The following is a 21,447-nucleotide window of genomic DNA, read 5'->3' on the forward strand; positions in this document are numbered from 1 at the left end:
GCGCCTTTTTGAATACCAAAAATATCGATAAGTCAACCGCTGTCATGGCATTCGATTGTGCATATATCGATACCGATAGTTATACTCGATATCAGTATTTGTAGCATGACCGTTCGGTGTTTCGGGAAAAAATACCGCGCAGTCGCCGCCGGCAGAGTATGACCGTCCGCTACAAAAGCAGGGTGGTTCGACCCACTATTCACCACATCTGGGGGTGGTGAGGAAGCGTTATAGTAGCGGATTTTTTGTGGCGGTGATATATCTCGAATTTTACGAAGATAAAGCCTCAATAAAAACCTATATAGGGGGCCTGCATGGACCCAACGAAACCCCGCCCACATAGCGTCACAACATGTCTATTTTCAAGGCGCGGTATGTACTCTTTTCCAAGGCTATTAAAATAGAACATAAACAAAGACTTTCTCCAACCAAATCGCAGGGTCAAGGAATTTGAGGATGTTTTGGCGGGGCTGCAGGATGTGATTGACCTGAAGGAACTCAGGAAACTAGCCTTCAACGGTAAGATACGATAGCTGACTTAGAGAAGCAATGAAAGCTGAAATCCCAACAATCCACAGGTGTGCCCGATGTGCAGAGTTTTCGAGCTCTCAGCTGGAAGCTTCTCCTAGGCTATTTGGGCCCCAGGCGCAGTAGTTGGACCACGACGCTGGCCCAGAAACGAGCTCTGTACAAGCAGTTCATCGAGGAGCTGGTTCTACCACCGGGACACTCGAGCAATGGAAGTAAAGCAGACGGCGGTGGAGATGCGGACAAAGCCGATTCGGGGGGCGTTGGCCTGCAAGATCATCCGTTGAGCGAGGGACCCGAGAGCGCGTGGAACACGTTCTTTAACGACAACGAGTTCCTGCTGCAGATCGACAAGGATGTGCGGCGCCTGTGCCCGGACATATCCTTCTTCCAGCAGCCCACCGACTACCCCTGCGAGATTGTGGTCCATAGCAAGGGAGAACATGGAAGAAGGCTTCACGAACGGGTGGTTCCCGCTGTGCTCAGCTCAGCAAATGTGGAGCGCAAGGGCCTGGGCATGACCAAGGTGAGTTTCAGACCGGATTTCTGATAGACAATAAGCTCAGAATGTGTTGTTTTATGCATATCATGTGGACTTTAGCAGCAAGTAAGTAAGCTCACCCCACCATAACCCACGACTTATAAGTACTGCTTCTCTACATAGATAAATATGATCACTAAACGCTCCGTGGAGAACTATGCTGCCATGGAGGAGGGCCAAGAGGCCCACTGGGAGGTTGTGCAACGCATTTTGTTCATCTACGCCAAGCTGAATCCCGGCCAGGGATATGTCCAGGGCATGAACGAGATTGTGGGACCCATCTACTATGTAATGGCCTCTGATCCAGACCTCTCATATCGCGCCCACGCCGAGGCCGATTGTTTCTTCTGTTTCACCGCCCTGATGAGCGAGATAAGAGACTTCTTTATCAAAACCCTAGACGATGCAGAGGGCGGCATCAAGTTCATGATGGCTAGGCTATCGAATATGCTGAAATCAAAGGACCTAAGCATTTATGAGCTGCTCAAAAGCCAGGAGCTGCATCCGCAGTACTACAGCTTCAGGTGGCTTACACTGCTCCTCTCGCAGGAGTTTCCACTGCCGGATGTGCTGCGCATTTGGGATTCCGTGTTTGCGGACGAACATCGTTTCGATTTCCTGATTAAAATCTGCTGTTCCATGATATTGTAAGCTAACTTGTTTTCAGTAAAAAGCAGGCACTAATTTTATGCATTTTTCAGAATCCAAAGAGAAGCAATTTTGGAAAACGACTTTGCCTCGAATGTGAAACTGCTGCAAAACTATCCTCCTATCGATATTAATGTTGTGATTACTCATGCCGGTTCGTTGGCGTAGCAGACGTCCATGCAAATATCCCCAATGCCCAAATGCTTGCAAAGCCCCATTAGTTTGTCTGTTAACAACGGATAGAACCAAGCAATCAACTACATTCTAGTTAGCTCCAATATCCAAAACGCACCTTTACAGGAACTCCAATAAGTATACACGTAGTTACTTTTATATGACTTAAAATTTGTATGTCATTAAAGAACGAAATAATTTTAACATTTTGTGGTCCCAATCAGATAAAAGTCAGAACGTTAAAGAAGTCATAGGTTGGTCAGTCGTTAAAAGAATACCGATGAACGTGTGGTGGCATCGTCTGATAAAACTAAAACACAGCTCAAAGTATCACTTGTTTAGCTTGGGAGCCGTGTCCTTGCATATGGACTGAGCAATAAACTCGATGAGTGTCCTTGTTGGCCGTCCAGCCATGCCCTGTCGCAGATACTCAAACTCATCGCCACGAGTGATCATCACATTGGTGGCGTCCTGGAAGGAGGAACCAGATCAAAACAAGGATCTACGGATTGCAAAAGCGAAACTTACAATATGCATCCACTGGCCGCAAGGAACGAATTCACGGAGGAAGGCAGCAGCCTTGCAAGGACGTCCTCCACGGCCGATGCCGTAGTTCTGGACATCACTGCGTCCTCCGGCACGCACCGCCTTGCTGTAGTAGTTCCACAGCGGGAAGCGCCAAACGCGATCACCAGTATGCATGCTAGCATGCTTGATCTGCTGCCACAGGATCTCCGAGTTGGTGAACACACCACAGGCCGCCTCATCCAACGCCTGGCGCATGTACCCCGAGCAGGTGCCAATGTCAATGATGCACTTGGGACAGAAGTTCTGGCCATACAGCAGGGCATCCGCCAGCACGAGTACATCCTCGTGATCTGTACACTGCACCTCAATGGTCTTGCCATTCATGGACTTAACCATGTCGCCCGGACGGAAAGAGTTGCATCCAATAACGTTCTCACATAGTGGGATTAGACCGCGAATGTTGACCTAAGATCAGGATGATTAAATTTGAGTAAAGCTAATGGTAATGCAGCAACCTACCGGTAATCTAAGTCCAGCCACTGCGCGACAGGTGGCCACAACGACGGCCGCTCCGGTCATATCGCCTCGCATGTGGAAGAGCTCTTGTTTTTCTTTTAAGCACAAGCCACCCGCATCGTAAGTTACTCCCTGTCCAACCAGGACAATAGGACGTTCTTCGGCACAGGTTCCGTAGTAGCTCAGCTCCAGGAAGATGGGTGGCTCGCAGGAGGCCTTGCCCACCGCCAGGAAAGCGTGCATCGACTGGCTCTCCGCCCAACCCTCGACCTTGACCTCCACGTTCACTCCAGACTTACAGAGAACCTCGACGACATTCTGGGCAAAGGCAGTAGGGGTCAAAAGATTGGAGGGCATCTCCTGTAGCTGACGGGTCAGGTTCTGGGCAGCAGCCTTTTGCAGACCAATGCGCCATCCTTCAATGTCACAGATCTCGTCCTTTGTGGCGTACAAATCGATGGAGGGCACTGAGATCCTTCGCTTGGGATCTCGCAGCTCCTGGTAAATCCAAATACCCAGAGCAGCTCCCTCCGCGGCAGACTCGGCGTGGCCACAGTTCTCCACCTCGATGCGGTCGGTGTCCAACTCTGCGAGAATCCTGCAGGCATCTGCCACCGAGCGGCGGATGGCCTCCTTCTGCTCGTCGAGCACCTCGTACGGGTTGTAGCCCAGGCATTCCTTGCCCAAGCCAATGACCGCCACCGCCGAGTAGTAGGGCACACGCTCCGGCTCCACGGCGAACAGGAGGCGTGTCTCGCCTCTCTTGGGCATGGGTCCCGACATACGCAGCACCTCCAGCAACCGCCCATGTGTCTTCTGCACATTATACTTCCAGCCGGTGGGCGTCAGGATGCCGGCATCGTTTTTGTCCTCCTCGTCGGCGTAGACCCCGATGACCAGACCTCGCGACGGCGGATCTGCGCAGATCTCCATCTGCTGCAGTTGCAGCATCTGGTTGATCGCCTGCGAGGCGTACCTACGATGGCGAATCGCCTCTGGACGACTGATGACGAGCGTACAGGCCCGGGATATTGCATTGCGCGAAAACCGAAACATTTTGCTTGAAGTTGAACTTAAAACTTTGATCAGAACAAAAGGATACTACTTGGATTGAAAACTTGCTCTTCGATTTTCTGTGCCGCGTTCAAAATAATTCATAGAATTTTTTCACCCAGATTAGCTAAAAATGTGTACGTGTTCAACCTCGAAACGAATAAAAATGAGACTGAGCTCGTCCTATGTTGCACCTTTTCGACGTGGCACTGACAGAATAACCCAAAAGGTTGCTAGATCTTCAAGATTGCACTTATAAGGCAATGCCTGCTTTGGGATATATGTTAAAATTTTCTTAAATGCTTATGCTAACTTACTTTTCTTGAAATTAATCAAAATTTTATTTTTAAAGAATTACAATATTATAGATTTCATCTAACGAATCCAAAAAGGCCATTGAACTCCTGTCACAATTCCTTACTAAAAGAAGGATTTTCATCAAAAGAAACCTATAAAAAATTGTATATGTTATCAAAAAATAATGTAATTACAAGAAATGTACTGAATATCAGGATTTCAAATGTATACCATTGTCCTTTAACGGAATGCATTTATTCAACCTTCACCTAATTGTCCAATTTCTTTATAAACTTAAAAAACCGCAATCTGAACCCAAGCCCTCACCCTTAAACACCAATACATTTTGTATTCCTTTTATTTATTTCATTTTATATTATTTTACACATATTTATTTCAATTCTAAAGATAAATAATTTATTCAATAAGGTTGCAAACAAACATTTTTTGGCCCGAACAGTCTCGTAAGCAAAGGAAATATCACGCAACTGATTAAAGACAAGCACCTTGTACAGACTTCAAAAAGTTTCACCAAAATAAAGACATGGTTGTAGCGCTGTAGCTGCCAATAGGATTTCGCTATCTTCGTCAGTTGATCCTTCCTCCGTATTCTCCGCCTACTTTCCCATCTTGGGAGCGGTGTCCTTGCAGATGGTCTGGGCAATGAATTCGATGAGGGTTCGGGTGGGTCGACCAGCCATTCCGCGGCGCAGATACTCAAAGTCGATGCCGTTGGTGACCATCACGTTGGTTGCATCCTGAAAAAATAAAGGTATAGCAACTTTCTTTTATCACATAAAAACCAAACTTACTATGTGCATCCATTGTCCGCAGGGTACGAATTCACGAAGGAAGGCAGCAGCTTTGCAAGGACGTCCACCACGACCGATGCCGTAGTTCTGGACATCACTGCGTCCTCCGGCACGCACCGCCTTGCTGTAGTAGTGCCATAGAGGGAAGCGCCACACACGATCTCCAGTGTGCATACTGGCGTGCTTGATCTGCTGCCACAGGATCTCAGAGTTGGTGAACACACCGCAGGCCGCCTCGTCCAGGGACTGACGCATATATCCGGAGCAGGTTCCAATGTCAATGATGCATTTGGGGCAGAAGTTCTGGGCATACAGCAGGGCATCGGCCAGCACCAGGACATCCTCGTGATCTGTACACTGGACCTCGATGGTCTTGCCATTCATGGACTTCACCATGTCGCCCGGACGGAAGGAGTTGCAGCCAACTACGTTCTCGCACAGAGGGATCAGACCGCGAATGTTGACCTGGGAGAGGGATTATAAATTGGGGAACCACCTAAACTAGCTAAGGTAACTCACAGGCAACCTAAGTCCTGCCACTGCCCGGCAGGTCGCCACCACCACGGCTGCTCCGGTCATGTCGCCGCGCATGTGGAAGAGCTCGTGCTTTTTCTTCAGGCACAGGCCACCGGCGTCGTAGGTGATTCCTTGGCCAACCAGGACAATGGGTCGTTCTTCGGCACAGGTTCCGTAGTAGCTCAACTCCAGGAAGATGGGTGGCTCGCAGGAGGCCTTTCCCACCGCCAGAAAGGCGTGCATCGACTGGCTCTCCGCCCAGCCCTCGACCTTGACCTCCACGTTCACACCGGATTTACAGAGCACCTCGACGACATTCTGGGCAAAGGCAGTCGGCGTCAAAAGATTGGAGGGCATCTCCTGCAGCTGGCGGGTGAGGTTCTGCGCGGCAGCTTTTTGTAGCCCAATGCGCCATCCTTCAATGTCGCAGACCTCGTCCTTGGTGGCATACAAATCGATGGCCGGGACGAAGATTCGTGTCTTGGGATCGCGCAGTTCTTGGTACAACCAGATGCCCAGGGCAGCTCCCTCGGCAGCAGACTCGGCATGTCCGCAGTTCTCCACCTCAATACGATCGGTGTCCAGTTCGGCTAGGATGCGACAGGCCGCGGCCACCGAGCGCCGGATGGCCTCCTTTTGCTCGTCCAGGACCTCATAGGGATTGTAGCCCAAGCACTCCTTGCCCAGACCCACCACGGCCACCACCGAGTAGTAGGGAATGCGCTCCGGCTCCACGGCGAACAGCAGACGGGCCTCGCCTCTCCTGGGCATGGGTCCCGACATCCGGAGCACCTCAATCAGACGACCATTGGTCTTTTGGATATTGTACCGCCAGCCGGCGGGCGTCAGGATGCCCGCATCGTTCTTGTCCTCCTCATCCGCATACACACCAATAACCAAGGCTCGCGACGGCTGATCGGCACATATGTCCATCTGCTGGAGCAACAGCATCTGGTTGATGGCCTGCGAGGCGTAGGATCGCTTCAGGAACTTGGGTGCATATTGGCGGCACACGGGCGACCGGCTGCAGATGCAGAAGAGCAACTGACGCGATTTTCCGAACATTGTCCCAGTATTTTTTCCCCGTGAGTACCCCTTCAACAAAAACTGACTGTGATGTTTCGAAAAAAACACTTTAAATTTATCGCTCGCAAAATTTAGATTCCAAAAGATTGGAAATTAAAAATATATCTAAAATAAGTCTACTTTAAGTACAGGAAATTTTTTTACGTTAAATTTTTTACTGAGTAGTTTACTCTACGAGACGTTAACGGATACTGAAGGTATAGGTTTTGGCCAGGAGTCGGGTAGCACACATAATGGGAGGTCGGGTGACGGATGGGTCAGAGCCATCTTTGGGATATTTCCAAGGCCTACGAGGATGGGAATGTGTGGAAACACCCCTTTTATTTAACCTCAATACTTCTTAATTAGTAAAACAATTTAGTACCAACCTCTTTAAAGCCTTCTTAAGTTAATCAAAGTACATTTAATTGTAGTTTCGTTTATTAGTTTCCATACTCAGCATAATCAATTAGGTACAATTCGTTCATTAGGTAATACTGCTTAACATTTGAGACACAAACTAGACACAGACACGTACACTTATCGAGAACATTTTGGGTAACGCACATACATTTGGGTATATTTCTCTGTTTAGCTACTACGAGTAGATATTTCTGTATATAAAATAACAATGGCTATCGAACGTCCTCTATCGTAATTCACTGCGACAATTCTTGTACTTATTGTATGTGTAAATCGACCATTGGTTGGGTTTGCGTTGCCTTGGGATATGTTTCAGTTTAAATGGCTTCAGATTCGATTCCTTTTGTTTGGTGGGGTGTGGTTTTGCGGTTCGATACGATACGAAAATATGTAGTTGAGATATAGATATATATATATAGGGTTTCATCTTCATTCTTGATCTGGGGGCAACAGTTGTCGCGGAGCAACGAGAGTTCAACAGAGGCTAGCGTAAACTTTGTAAGAGTGCAACAATCTAGGGGTGCGCAGAGCACATAAGAGGCACATTAGTTATTTGAGCAACAATAGCATAGAGACTAGAGTGTTAGACAGCTGTGAGTATCCAATATGCTAGGTACCATTACCATCCGGTACTTTGGCATTTGTCAGAAAAAAATATCTTTATTTGTATACAAAAGAGTGGAACGAATTTCTTTTTAAAAGATTGCGTATTACCTTTGGGTTTCGCCTTTAAAATCATGACCTAAATAACCTTGGGGTTAATCAATATATATACAAGAACCATGCCACATATTTCTAAGAATAGGCGATCTCACTTTTAAGTTTCCAAAACTTAATGAACATTATCTTTGGTAACTAAACCCCTTGAGAATTTAAAACAACCTTAGGATAGAATAATTACAAGAAAAAAGATCTGGATTAAAGATTAATAAACCTCATGCAAATATTTTGTTAAAGAATAAAATTCTAGGTATTAAAATACTCCGAAATCGCACCATTTCAAGGACTTACAAAGAGTTCCACACCATTGTACATGCAATATAAAAATCCGATCCGAACAACATCACTTGGTTCGGGAAGAAATATTAGAGTGGCAATCACAAAATCGTGGTCACGGTCACGGGTAGCCCGTCGGCATTCACGGCCTGCTCCGACTGCACCCTGGTACCAAAGCTCTCCACACTGGTGGCCTTGCTGAGGTCGATGGCCGGCACATCCTCGTCGTAGTCGGAGGCCAGCTCCTCCTCGGCCAGGTAGCTGCACTTGGTGCTGGACACCGCCTTCGCCGGATGCTGTTCCTGCTCGTGGTAGAAGTGGGTGCGGTCCATGTAGATGATCCCGTCATCCGTGTCGTCGTCGGTGTGGCAGACCGGATAGTGGCCGTAGCCCGCCTCGCACTGGTAGGGATTCGACTTGACGTGCACGTTCCGGCAGCTGCCGCCACAGTTCTGATGGCTCTCGGCATCCCCGCCATTGGCCCCATAGCACTGACCCCGGTGCAGCGAGTGACCCACCGAGTGGCCGCCCCCGGAGTGACCTCCCGAATGGGCATTCAGTTGACCCACGCCAGCCGCCGCGCTGCTGGAGTGGGCCACTGACTGCTAGATGTGCGAGTGGGAGCGGGCTATCGAGAGCGAGTAGGGACTGAGGTCCTTCTGGATCCGCATCGAGTCGTAGATGGGGAACTCGCAGCACAGGATGAACTTCAGGGCACTGGGCACCTCCACGTAGACGGCTGGAGGCACTGGGATCAGCGGCGAGGTCGAGGCCTTATACTTCCGGTACTCCAGTTGGCTGGAAAGAGCAGAGGAGAATATTAAATCATTCAATCAATCACCTATAAATTGACAATGAACTATTTAAAGTCAGTGGAGTTTAATACTCAAAAAGCTCTTACTTTTAATGTAACTTAAAAACTTAGAAGTCTATCAAATATAAGGGCAAATAACTTTTTCAACCTTAGTTATTAAAAATATAGTTGATACTCACTCTTTGTATTTTTCATCGGCACTACGTTCCCGCAGCGGAATCCCGGACAAAAAAAGGATGATCATCGTGGTGAAAATGGGCGAGGCAATCGCCACCCACTCATGGCCACTGATCACATTCAGCGATATGGCAAAAATGCCCCACCAGATGACCACTTCGCCAAAATAGTTGGGATGCCGTGACACGCTCCAAAGTCCTTAATATAGGGATTACGCATTATGAAATTTTTTTAAACATACCTGTTTTTAAATGCTTACCATCATTGCAGAACTTGCCCTGATTGGCCGGATCCTGGCGGAATGAGAACTTCTGTAGATCCGCATAGGTCTCCGCCAGCAGACCAACGATAAACATACCCGTTCCCGTGGAGTCCAATGTGGTCATGGTCTTTGGGGCACGCGGCTGCGAGTGTCGCGGTGAATTGATGATTATTACAGGCAGTGACACAATGTACACCCACACGGCCTAAAATTGGAATTAGGTTAGAAATTTAGGTAAATCATTAAAATCTAAAATTTTTAAACAAAAGGTTTATGCTCTGAAGCTTTTAAGAACTCTACCCTTAAAACCTCTTTATAAAGACCTCTTTATTTTAAATCTGCAATGTTTGACTGAACCCATGATTATTTATTTTACCCAATGTTAAGCTAAAATTATGTTTTCCATGCGTTTTCAAGATTTTAAACCCTCTCTTATTTTACCAAAGGGACAAAAAAGAAAAATTCACTGCAGTACTCAAACAGATATATCAAATTGAAGTCCAATTCAGCATGCAGTTTTCCATTTTGGCACTTTATTGCAGATTGCAATGTCAGTATTTTCGACTGGCAACAAGTGATTGGAATTGGGGGAAAATGCGAAATAAATGGAGACAAAACGATGGCGGGACATGCCACATGCAGCACGCCAACGCCAACCTCATCGCCATTGCCGGCAGCACCACATACAATGAAGGCCGGACGGACTGCAACCACCCACTTGGCACCCATGACCAACCACCATCCCCACCCACACCCACCCACTGAACGTTTAGTTGGTGTCGCCCACATGTGCCATGTCAATCGGCCCGAGAGAATGGCGCTTTAATTGTTGGTCGGTCTGGGTGTGGGCCACATTGAGATTACCATTTCCAACCATGTTGCTCGCTCGGTCGACAGGTGCTGAAATATGAAATATTCAAAACCTTTGCGCACGTGTCAATTAGTGACAGTTTGATTGATTTTCCACCTCCAAGTTGAAGGTTCTGTCATTGAGAGTCGAATATTGAAAAGTGGCTGACGCCATGGATTGGTCGGGCTTTAGTTCCCCTGCACCGAGCACCGTCCCACCAGAACTCACCTGGAAGGTCCAGAAGACCGCGTAGCGAATGATGTTACGGCGGGTATCCTCGAACTGCTTGTCGCGACCCAACTTTATAATGCGATATAGCAAATATCCGGACAGCCGTGCGCCCCACAGGCAAACAAAGAAGGTGACCATCAGCTGGCGACTGTCATAGGCCTGAAAATAAGTTTAACATTATTAAAAATTACAAAATTCAACAAACTAAAAAGAAAAGTTTAAACTTCGAATACTAAAATAAGTTCACATAAAAATTCAAGTATTGAATGTTCTCAATTTCAGAGTTTTCCTTCTCACTTATTCGAGAGGATAATGTTCTTGATTGATTGTTGTTCCTTGGTAATTCCTTTTCTGTAGTTTTTTTTCATAATTCAGAGGGATAAACCTAAGTTTGGTATACTTAATTCTTACTAAAACCAAACTTAAAGGCTTTAAGTGTAAATTCTTGAAGAAGTAGGCCATGCTCATGCCGCTTATAGATGTTTTGGGCAGTAAACTGGAGAGTGTGGTCGTATCATGGCAATAAACATTTAGTGTTCGCCAGAGATATATTGCTCCCGAAATCGAGGAAGGCTCGGCTAAAGTTCGAGTTCAAGGCTCAGCTCGGTACCCTTGGACAGGAAGCTACTGTCGTAACTATTTTAAGATCCCCACAATAACAAAAGCCATTTTCCTCACCTAGGGTATCTAGCAATTCGTCCCCACCCCACCGCAAGTACAAAAATTCATTGCCCAACGAGCAATTTGCACGAATTTTCTGTTTTTGCAGCGTCAGAGGAGAACTTTTTGTATTTTTTAGTGGATATTTTATTTTACAAAACCACTTTCGGTGGTCATGCAAATTTTGCATAAATAAAGCGGAGCACGCACGAGTGCTAGCGGTCTATGCTCCGCCCTGCCAGCCCAAAAAGTGACCGCGGGCAGTGGGGTTCGGGTTCAATAATGAATGAGTCGACTGCACTTTGCATATTTATAAACGGCATTGACGGGGCAACTGAATTCGAAATGCATTTCGCATGGATGAGAGGCAGGAGCAGGGGCAGGCCGCTCGTCAAACGTCGTCATGAAAAATTCAGGAAAAATTGTTAAATTGCTTTGTCAATGGCAGTGAACAGGCGGCTCATGACCGTAACCGCCAGCCAAGGCGAGGTCACGGGCTGTGGGAAGGGCGCTTTATGGCCAAATGGGTTTGTCGTATCGCTGGGCTGACTTGATTGCCTATTTTGTCAGTTGATTGAGCTGCCTTTCAGTCCGGGACTTAAGCTATTTTATCGCTCGATTTATTAAGCGAGACTGAACGGCGATAAGCCATCGACAGGCGACTGCATACAGCGGCAGTAAAGCATTTTTATGGCTATCGCACAGCTGCAATGCTGCACTGGTACTACCACTACTGCAGTACATGCAACAACAGCCACAAGCAGTGGCAGCACTTCCGTTTCCGCCTGACGTCCTGCGTCCGCCATTTTCCTTTCCCGACTTAAAACCAATTTGGCTTTGCGTTTGCTAACTGGACGAAATTTAATTTTAATTTACGATCGATATTCAAATTCGTTAGTGCCACAGAATTGTGGGTAGCAAAGATTTATTGAACATTCGAAGAGAATTAATATCTCGATTCCAACTTCTTTGTTTGCTTTGTACACGTGTGTGTGCTCAAATTAAAAGCACATAAATGTGTGTGGTCGTAGAGATTTTTCCCTTGATTGTTTGTTTTGCACACGAATTGGTTTTATCAAGCAAAAACCAACAGCAGTTAGGAAAGAATTTATTTCTCAATTTGTATCTGTTGTGCCGGGGCGAATCGCTATAAGCCCTTAACAAGCTTTCATGGGCTATTCAGTAAATCGATACATTGTGTGGCGTTTAAGACTGGCCAACTGAAACAAAAGCTTTAACGGGCTTTAACGAAAGGAAATTTCCATTTAATATAATACATTTTATTTATTAAAATAAAATAGCCTCAAGTGAGCAGGTGTCAGCAGTTAAGATAAGTAAACAGGACAATAGCGCAGGACAACGAAAATTGAATGAAACATATGTATAAAGGCTCTTTATAATGCGTTCATTGTCCCATATTTCACTTTATAATTAGGGTAATCTTAATTAAAATCTCTTGAAGAGATGTTAATGAATCGAAAATGAGCGTTCAATTTTAATTATATTTAAAGAGCCTGTGGTGGCATGTGTCAGCACTAAAGATATATCGAGTTGAGTGTATGGGGTGCATAGCTGAAGTCTTTAACACAACATTTTAAAGAAAATTAAGTTTTAAATTAATGTTAAATGCTTATTTATGCTTTTCTCTTTCTAAAAAATGTATAAAACAGATAGATGGTGTCTGCATGGATTATCCCTTGAGCGTATTATGGGCTTAGTAATGGGCTGTCAGCCTCTATTTAAGGTAAACATCATTTTCCTTTAGAGCACGCTGCTTAACTACAAGCTTACCCATCAAGTCCAATTAATTAATTATAAATTGTGGGTAATTCTGGAGTGGATTGATATGCTTTCAAGCTGCCGCAAATAGCGTTAGTTAGCTGCTTAGGCAGTTGGATGATAGCCCGGCGGAAGGACACGCCGACGGACGGATTGAGGACCCTCACGATGCCAAGGTCATGCTCAGCCAGAAGGAGGCCCACATCCACATCCACATTCACATTCACACAGACACTGACTACAGATAGAACAACAAATGGAACAGCAGCAAACAACGAGAAACAACAGCTGAAATGTGGGCTGTGGGCCTCGGTGGGCGTAACCTTTTGTTTGTCGGCAATGGATGTTTGGCTCTGTGTGCGTCTGTGATGTCTATGTATATATGTGTCTGTGTCGGCGTGCGTATGCAAAACTCAGTTTTCAATGTCAGCAGCCGAAACCACCAATGCCCAACCACCACCCACTACACGGCACCCAAAACCACCCAAAACCACCCACTACAGCAGCAGCCCCTTCACGCCCAGTTGGGCGACATGTTTATGGTCACGCTTCAAGTTCACAGAATTTAATTTTGTGAAAAAAAGTATGGTTCAGTGAAAGCTAACGAGCTACTAAACAAAATGGCTCATAAATTATGCATTGTTTAAATTTCAAATAAAGCAATACATTATTTTAGCATATCAGATACGATATATTTGAGTTTTTCAAATGAATGCAATTCATTGAGTTTTATTTTGTTTGACAAAACTGTTTGCTGATTTATGATTATTTATTGTCGGCATTGGGGAAAAGCCAATTTTAAACCAAGGCTGTCTGAATAAAATGTTTATTATTACCATTTTTAGTCTGCCCACTAAATGATATATCTATTCAATTCAGTAATTTTGTTAAATAAAAAAAAAAAATTTGATATCTTTACTGTATTTAAAAGATATGTCATTGAGTATTTCTAGTAAATATTAAGGACACATCATCTCTTGATAAACTATAACTTTTATTAAAAAAAGTTCAGTCAGTAATCCAACTTTAAGCAAATGTATCTAATAGTATCTATAAGATACTTTCTAGCCACAAAATAAAAGGAAAACATAAAATTCTATGCAAATGTCATATGAAAGCCCTTGTTCTGAAGGTTTATTTATCATATCTGAAAACTGGTCCGTATCTTAATATCTTGGCAAATTAAACAAATTTTTTAAATATAATTATTTAAATGTAATTTTTAAATCAAATATTAGTTATTATTATAGTTTAAAATAGCTGGAAGATAGTAGTTCCTAAAAATCAACTCACCTTCGATGGTCGATCGATTTGGCCGAGGAAGAAGGTCAGCAGGGAGATGATGATGAAGTTCACCCCGCCGGCAAAGTCCGTCAGCTTGTCCATCTGGAGAATGGAGTTGATCAGGAAGAAGACCAGCTGCAAAGAGCCCACCACGATGGCGCTGATGGCGAAGTGATCGTAGTCCAGTACATTTACGGCCATTGTGACGGTGCTTTTGCTGCTCTCAGCTTACTACTTTCACCTTTCACCTGGCCTTTCACCGCTCACTTTCGCCCAGTCCAGTCCAGGGCAGTCTAGTCTTTTGTGGACGGGTCGGCAACAGGTGCTCGTCCTCCTCCTGCTGTCTGTTCTTTAATATTACAAAATGTTTTGCCTTCACATCGCTTCACTCACACCTCCTCCTCCAAAAGTGTCTGTGCCACTCCCACCGCCCACAGAGCTTTACATGCTGCGGTGGGTGGGTGGCTGAGTGGGTGGTTCAGTGGGTGGTGGGGCCTGGGTGGGTGGTTTGCCGTTGGCTGCCAGCCAAGGAGCCTCTTTTTTTGGGGCCGCTTGTTGATTACGTATTTATGTGATGATTGTTTATTTGGGGTCGCCTCTGCAAAGTGCAATAAATAATGCAATTTGTATATGCTATGGCAGCTGCAAGTTATTTGCTAAATGAAAACTTAATTCAATTTCCCACGCTCAGCGGCACGCAAAGAGCATCCTTCTACCCCGCAAAAGCCCGCACTTTTCCCCCTATCCACCATGCTATTTAAATAGATTTGAGCGAAACCACCTCGACATGGCAACAATCTCAAGCCGTTTTTGCGAGTCTGTGTGAATTGAGCCGGCAAATCGTTGGCAAAACGGAGACTAGAGCAACATGCTATTCTGGGCATGGTTGTGGAGAATGGGGTAAGTCCTATCTCAAAAAATAAAAAAAATGAAAGAAAAACTATTTCATAATAAGATTACTACTGGAAGCTTAGTCCAAAATCCTTTTGTTAAACATACAAAAGCAGAAAACTCTTTACTTAAATGAAGTTCCATAGAATATCTTACATTTTATAAGTAAATCGAGAAATCGCATTTTCTAATTAAGATTAGAATATGAGATTTCTCGATTTAAAAAGGTAAATAACAAATATTTTACTTTGAAAAGCTTAGAGGTTGATTGAGTTATTATAAGGTACCAAATGGGAATGATTAAATAATATAATCTAGCCACCTTGATACATATTTTATACCATTTTTTACAACATTTAAAATACAATTCAAAGGATAAATACCACTGACGTACTAAGAATTTCGTGCTTACTATATGTATGGTATCTTACAATTTTTATATCTAGAACAGAAATATTAAAGAACAAATTCAACTTAAAAATGTAAGTACGAAAATGTTAAAGTTCTATACCGCTTGGTCACATATTTGTTTGGGTGTAGCTTCTAATCAAGTTACACTAATTAGAAATTCAACAACTTAATTAGAAAGCTTAGTGCTCTTAGGCGTTGAATATGCAATCAAAAGCCTAATCGAATTATGCTGAAAGCTTCTTATCGAAAGTCCCTCTAAACTTGTTAAACATCAAATGTGTTTACCTAGTAAAGAATTAATCAAACCTAAGGGTAAATCCTTTTCACCCCTTGAAAGAAATCCTGCTTAGGCCCCTGATCCTGGCCATAAGTGTGTGCTGAAATGGTTTATATGGCACATGCTCGAGCTGGCTGGTTTAACTTCTTGAGTCTTTATTTGCCTCTTGGGCCTGACTGCATTTGCACTGCTCTCGCTTTAGGCCCTCGACTATCCAAATATCCACACACTTGCCCCTTCAATGATCCTTGGACGGGGCCACATTTCCAGCCTGCATAAATAATTAACAGACCGAAATGGTTATCTATGATGCAGTCTGCAAATCTGGTCCGCACAAGTACGCTACAATTTATAGTGCTTCTGGTTGGAGAGCCACAGGGAATCGATTTTCAGACGGGTTTATTTTAAGGGATACGGGGTCTGTGGTCTGGGGAGGCTGTCCAAAATGTCGACGGATTAGCTGCGTTTGAAATGCCCGTTGAAATGTGTTGATTGTGATGTGGTTTACTGGTTGTTTCGCTCTTTAATTGCAACTCAATTAAATAAACATTTTATGAATTATCAGACATTTTAATCATTTCGTCTGAATTGCTTTTTCATTTGATTGACTTATGCTTAATTGCATATTTTAATTGACACACTTGAGTAAAAACATCTAAATGGGACTTTTAATAGGTATAAAACAGTTTTAAACTAAGTTTTAACTTTTAAGGAAAATAATTTTACTATAGTGCAATTAAAAAGTTCGCTTGCATTTATTCGTTTTTATAAAGTCATTCAAATTGCATTTATTCTCTTAGTTGCGACTTCTTAATGATTTAAGTGGAAAAGAAAGTTTATGACAGCTGTCAAAAGTTTTAACCGCCGAAAAGTTTCTATCGAATTCCGCGACTTTTGCTCAACGTGTTATAATCTGCATTTTAAATTAATTTTTAGTTGATTACAAAACCACTATTTACCGTGCAATTAAAACAGCGTGGTAGAATTAGTTCTACTACATAAAATTCTAAAATGAATTAATGAATTTTGCATGGCGTTTGCACATTCACCGTGAAAGGATTACCAATATATTTTGTGTACTTTGCGAGTATATAATTGCAATCGTTTGTGACATTTCAAAACCCGTGAAAACTAGAAAGGTAAGAAAATGCAAATTGGACCTTGCTTTTCGCTAATTGGCGATGTCGAGCCCACAAGTCAAGCTAATCCCATTCGCAGGAAATTCCTCGGGGCCCTCAAATGTATGCAACACTTTTTGTTCCTCGCATTTTGCCAAAGAAATGCATCAGCATTGCACATTCATTAAAGCAACACCCGCGGCGCATTCAAGGCCCAAAAACAAAAGCGGCAACCGTGTTAAACTTGTGCCACCTGCTCAAAAAAAAAAAGAAAATGTACACCTTGGTGTATGCAAATGTGTAGTCAGTCAGCTGTGTTGTTGCCACTTGGCTTGCTCCCCGCCTGTTGTCATTGTTGCTGTTGTTTGGGTTCCTTTGAGTTATATTTACACCAAAAAAAATATTATCTTTCTATACTTGATCAAATTAAAGAGTTTACCTATGCCAGTAAGGCTGTTTTGTTGGTAAGCCTAAGTACGACAAAGTCTTGTTATTCTTTATGAAAGGTATTAGTACACTTAAAAAATGTAAAAACAAATATTTCCTTACCAAAGATAACCTAAGAAACTTGGTTTTGTCTAAGTTTTGTATATAACACTGTCTTAAGACAAGGGAATATTGTGTAGATAACTATTGAAGGTTTTAGAAGACATATTATGGATGTGATATTATAAACGTTATAATACAAACTTGCCCTATTATTTAAAAATTCTTTAAAAATTATTTATTTAAAAATTCTTGAAGATGAGACCTAGTTTTTAAGCAATAAATACTTATTAAAAATCCTATTGAATAATTCTTTGTTGGTATGTGAATATAGTTTCATTTCCTTAGCTCGAACTTACCTAACTCTAAGTCTCTATAAGTCGAACTAGTTTTATAAAAAAAATGTATTCTGAAACTCAAAGTCTCTATAAATCTAATTAGTTTTACTGGCAATAGAGAGTTAGATTAAAATAAATTATTATAAAAAGTATTATATAACTAGAAGTCTTCGTAACTCCCATTTTTTTTTGTAGTATGGTAGATTTTGGTCACGGAAGTCACCTATATATTTATCCTGAGTCAAAAAACTTGGGAGGTTTCTTTCTTTCAGTGTACTTAACATTGCTTGGCAACGCGTGGCAGAGTCTCCGGAGTGCGGTACTGGGAATGGGAATCCGGGCGGACAGGGGTTACTCGTAGCCGCAAGACATTGACAAGGTGTCTGCCAGGCTGTCACTCACACTCACCGCAACTCACTGCAGTTGTTTGTTGTTTTCCCAGGGCGGTGGTCTGTGTGTGGGTGTAGAGCAAAGCTCAGGAGTGAATTTGCATATACGACAAGGACCAGGATCCCGTCTTACCACCCCCACAAATAGTTTTTCCCCAAGCTGTGCCCACTTTTAAACGCATTTTCGCGTGCTTTGCATTCTTCGCCAGCGTCGTTTGCCATTGTCGCCACCTTCTTGTGGGCATTAAGGAATGCCAACTGCGATGGCTTTTTCTTCACAATTGAGCAAGAAAAGCCAATTTCGATGGGTTTGTAGCTAAAATATTTTGACATATGGACTTTGCACATAAAGTGGAAAGATTTGCCAAAAAAAGGCAGCCAAGAAACTTTTTTTCCGACCTTGAAACTCGTGACTTTGAACATTTTGTCACGTTTCAGAGTGGACCCGTTTTAAGATGATGTCTTTGATGCATTATTGGTCAACTTGAAAGGTTAAAAAAGTCATCGACCTAAGCTCTTTAAATAAAATGTATTGATCCATCTTAAAAGTTTGCTTTGTGTTGTTAAGTCTAAGATATTTTTTAACTTTAAGCCCCATTCAAATGCTTTTTTATACTTGCTTACTCTGGTAATAATATTAAATACTAATTTTCATAAAAATTGCCATTTTCACTATCTATTTAACATTATTCAAGGCTAAACATATAAAACTGAACCTGATTTGTCTGTGTACATGTAAACCTTAAAAGTTCTAAGTAATTAAAGTGTAAAAGAACCAGAAATGGGTGAAATCCCTTTGAAACGCTACTTTCACACCTTCTCCCTGGCACATACATGTGTTCTGCATGGGAATAGAAAATCCAGACCAAAGTGAATATAACCCTAAAACTATTACAAAACATTTCACGGTCGGGCCAAGACGATTCTCGATTTTCCGCGCGCGACTACCATTTTCCGCTGAAAGTATTTGTTTTCCTGTGGGCTGTGGATGTGTTTGCAAGTGCTCTTGGCACTGAAATTGCAGCCATGTAATGGAATTGGCTGCGGTTCAACGGTGCGTATGATTAACTTTATGGCAACGGCAGAGCGGAGGAACTAAAGAACTTTCATTTAGCAAGCTGGAAATTGCCCTGCTGGGCTGTGCGATATACCATTTAACCCGACTGCCTGTTTTGCCGTTTATGCTAATTGTTGTCATAGTTTCGGAATTCCGAAAAGTGACCTCAAAGTGACAGTGGCAATTAGGCATCTGCCGCGATTTTCAGTTTGTGTTGACATTATTGATTGCCTGCCGGATGTCGCTCGCATTTAATGGTGTTTGACTTTGCCTGCTAGCGACAAAACCTAATTTAATTATACCATTCCGACCACCACTTACTGCATCAACATGCAGTTTACCCCAATAATTGGTAGTGGTATCACGTTTGCTGCTTCCGACTGAACAAGTGCCTAAAGTGGTCATTTATTCTTTGATATCTCTTTATCTGGCATTTTTGGTTTTGGATTGAAAATCTATTTTTAGTTTCGAAATATAAGTTTTATTTGACTAAGTTCCAATCAAAATGAATATCTCAGTATCATAAAAATTACATACCTTTAAATTAAAATTTTTTAATAATTATACAATTAAATAAACCTATTTTACTTAAAGTCTCATTTCCAAGCTGCTTATTTTGCATATTTTTCTGCCCTAAACCAAAAAACTAAGAAATTTAAAGCTCAAGCACTATGATATCATCTGCAGGACATTTCTGCTCTCGTTTTTTCTAATGTCTGCCCATACCAAGGATTCTGCTGTGTAATCCGACGAAATTGTTTTCCCCATGGCCCGGCAAAATGGAAATGTATTAACCTTAAATATTCATAAAGTGCAACTCATAGCCGGGCAATTCAATAAAACCGAATCCATATTGAATTGACTGCCAGCAAGGAGAAATCTCCATAATGAATAACGCATTCTGTTTCGAAAGATTGGCACTTTATGTAATCCCAGAGAGCATCGACGGAGGTGGAGGTGTATAGGTCGTGGGAATTGACTTAATATGGGCAGCATGGGCACCTTGAACTTCGACAGAGTTTGGCCAAGGACTTTTTCTGATGGGGGAGGCGATGAAGACGAGGACTCAACGGGTGGTCGCCTGAAGGAATATTGACGTTTTTTCAATTAAACCTAGCCACCAGGCACTTTGGCGGTTCTATTCATGGCGTTCAGTTGGTTCTATTTTTATGAGGGGGCGGACAAACAAATGGTTTTGTGCCAGTGTCAATAGTGTAACTGAAGCTTTTCCAGCTGGCTATTGGTGCATATATACAAATATATAAGCTATATCCCATATCCTGTGGCTGATGAATAAATCGCCCAGTAGCTAAGCGGAAAAAAACACGCGTACACACACGCACTGTTATGTACACCACAAGCACTTACACACACACACACACACACACGTGTTTAGAAAGAGACATTAGAGAGTGTCTTGCGGGTAACTTTGTCCGCCTTTTTCCGCTTTTCTGCTTTTCCGCTTTCCCAACGCTGACACAAGTGGGAAGTCAAGCAAGTTGGACACGCGCTAAGTTTTACAATTTCCCGCTGAAGGTCTCACCGCCCCCATTTCCTGCCCCGCCCCCCATTTATACACTTGCCCCTGCCAAACAACTAACGCACATTTCCGTTTCCGCTTATGCCACAAAATGGCCAAAAGTGGCCGCCATTGATGGCCTGGTGATTAGTTACGATTTCGTTAGTTTTTTTTTTTTGTTTCCAGCGCCTCCGCTTAATTTCGCTCCTCGTTTTTATTGCTGCCACCGCAGCTTTTGTTGTGCTCGATTGCAGCCAGCATCTACGAGGCGAAAACAAACGCACCAGCCGCCGCGCTTTTCTTTTTTGGCAAACGGAAGGGACTCGAGCAACCGACGCAACAGACGACTCCGGGTGGACTGAAATTAACTTTCTCTTCTCCCGCAGCAGCAGCACAATTTCTGCTGCAAGCTGCGAGAAAGCCTCTCTCCGAAAAACAGTGCGCAACTGCTTGCTGCGTTGCAAAGGCGCCAAATTTTTGAATGCTTCCATGTTTTGTCAAAATCGTATAAAACACAAACTTGGATTAGTAAATATTTATTAGTGATTACTAATATATCTTAATCATTCATGTTCCTAAAATAAAAGAATATCCCTTACTATATTTATTATTACGATTTCTCTGAAATCAAATTTTTTCAAGGGCAACACATAAAGTAAAAATAGTACCTATAGCTTATTGAAAAATTACAAAATATACATCCTTTTTTTCTATTATCCTTTTTCGTCCTTCTATGTTCTGTCAATTTTAATAAACCTAAAATAAGTTCAACACTTTTGAATTGAGGCGCCATGTTCCTCTTTCATG

General features: G+C 43.1%; 4 protein-coding genes across 5 annotated transcripts; 1 reads left to right on the forward strand and 3 right to left on the reverse strand.

Moving 5' to 3' along the window:
• The first annotated feature begins 202 nt into the window (after window positions 1-202).
• On the forward strand, window positions 203-2,095 carry LOC108013573 (TBC1 domain family member 13). 2 transcript variants are annotated; one of them, XM_017079494.4, is made up of 5 exons: window positions 203-372; window positions 440-519; window positions 579-1,054; window positions 1,193-1,716; window positions 1,771-2,095. In XM_017079494.4, exons 1-5 carry the CDS (start codon window positions 353-355, stop codon window positions 1,883-1,885), a joined length of 1,215 nt encoding a protein of 404 aa, XP_016934983.2. In that variant the 5' UTR covers window positions 203-352; the 3' UTR covers window positions 1,886-2,095. The 2 variants fall into 2 exon arrangements, with proteins under 2 accessions (XP_016934983.2, XP_065720246.1); XM_065864174.2 differs by lacking the exons at window positions 203-372; window positions 440-519; window positions 579-1,054 and adding an exon at window positions 1,117-1,135.
• On the reverse strand, window positions 2,046-4,203 carry S-Lap2 (Sperm-Leucylaminopeptidase 2). The gene is made up of 3 exons (XM_017079493.4): window positions 2,939-4,203; window positions 2,420-2,884; window positions 2,046-2,362 (listed from the first exon to the last, which is right to left on the reverse strand). The coding sequence occupies exons 1-3, from the start codon at window positions 3,989-3,991 to the stop codon at window positions 2,222-2,224; spliced, it is 1,659 nt and encodes a 552-aa protein (XP_016934982.2). The 5' UTR covers window positions 3,992-4,203; the 3' UTR covers window positions 2,046-2,221.
• A 472-nt stretch (window positions 4,204-4,675) lies between these two features.
• On the reverse strand, window positions 4,676-6,899 carry S-Lap1 (Sperm-Leucylaminopeptidase 1). Its single transcript, XM_017077911.4, has 3 exons — window positions 5,617-6,899; window positions 5,098-5,562; window positions 4,676-5,043 (listed from the first exon to the last, which is right to left on the reverse strand). Exons 1-3 carry the CDS (start codon window positions 6,676-6,678, stop codon window positions 4,903-4,905), a joined length of 1,668 nt encoding a protein of 555 aa, XP_016933400.1. The 5' UTR covers window positions 6,679-6,899; the 3' UTR covers window positions 4,676-4,902.
• Window positions 6,900-7,101: 202 nt separating this feature from the next.
• Window positions 7,102-20,995, reverse strand: LOC108013497 (uncharacterized). The gene is given in 6 exon segments (XM_070995608.1): window positions 7,102-8,895; window positions 9,091-9,286; window positions 9,348-9,555; window positions 10,429-10,590; window positions 14,164-14,752; window positions 20,727-20,995. Coding segments are annotated over 5 exon segments (1,455 nt in total). The 5' UTR covers window positions 14,356-14,752; window positions 20,727-20,995; the 3' UTR covers window positions 7,102-8,198.
• Window positions 20,996-21,447: the final 452 nt, after the last annotated feature.

Source organism: Drosophila suzukii, chromosome 3, assembly GCF_043229965.1.
Source record: "Drosophila suzukii chromosome 3, CBGP_Dsuzu_IsoJpt1.0, whole genome shotgun sequence".
NCBI lineage: Eukaryota > Metazoa > Arthropoda > Insecta > Diptera > Drosophilidae > Drosophila > Drosophila suzukii.

What these genes read in the sequence shown, in the direction of transcription:
- LOC108013573 (XM_017079494.4), top strand. Translation starts at nt 353, where the DNA reads ATGTCTATTTTCAAGGCGCG. An exon ending in ATGTCTATTTTCAAGGCGCG is followed by an intron (nt 373 to 439) that starts GTATGTACTCTT and finishes ACCAAATCGCAG; the next exon opens with GGTCAAGGAATTTGAGGATG. An exon ending in AGGGCCTGGGCATGACCAAG is followed by an intron (nt 1,055 to 1,192) that starts GTGAGTTTCAGA and finishes TTCTCTACATAG; the next exon opens with ATAAATATGATCACTAAACG.
- S-Lap2 (XM_017079493.4), bottom strand. Translation starts at nt 3,991, where the DNA reads ATGTTTCGGTTTTCGCGCAATGCAATATCCCGGGCCTGTACGCTCGTC. An exon ending in TGGCTGGACTTAGATTACCG is followed by an intron (nt 2,885 to 2,938) that starts GTAGGTTGCTGC and finishes TCCTGATCTTAG; the next exon opens with GTCAACATTCGCGGTCTAAT. An exon ending in GCGGCCAGTGGATGCATATT is followed by an intron (nt 2,363 to 2,419) that starts GTAAGTTTCGCT and finishes TCCTCCTTCCAG; the next exon opens with GACGCCACCAATGTGATGAT.
- S-Lap1 (XM_017077911.4), bottom strand. Translation starts at nt 6,678, where the DNA reads ATGTTCGGAAAATCGCGTCAGTTGCTCTTCTGCATCTGCAGCCGGTCG. An exon ending in TGGCAGGACTTAGGTTGCCT is followed by an intron (nt 5,563 to 5,616) that starts GTGAGTTACCTT and finishes TCCCTCTCCCAG; the next exon opens with GTCAACATTCGCGGTCTGAT. An exon ending in GCGGACAATGGATGCACATA is followed by an intron (nt 5,044 to 5,097) that starts GTAAGTTTGGTT and finishes TTATTTTTTCAG; the next exon opens with GATGCAACCAACGTGATGGT.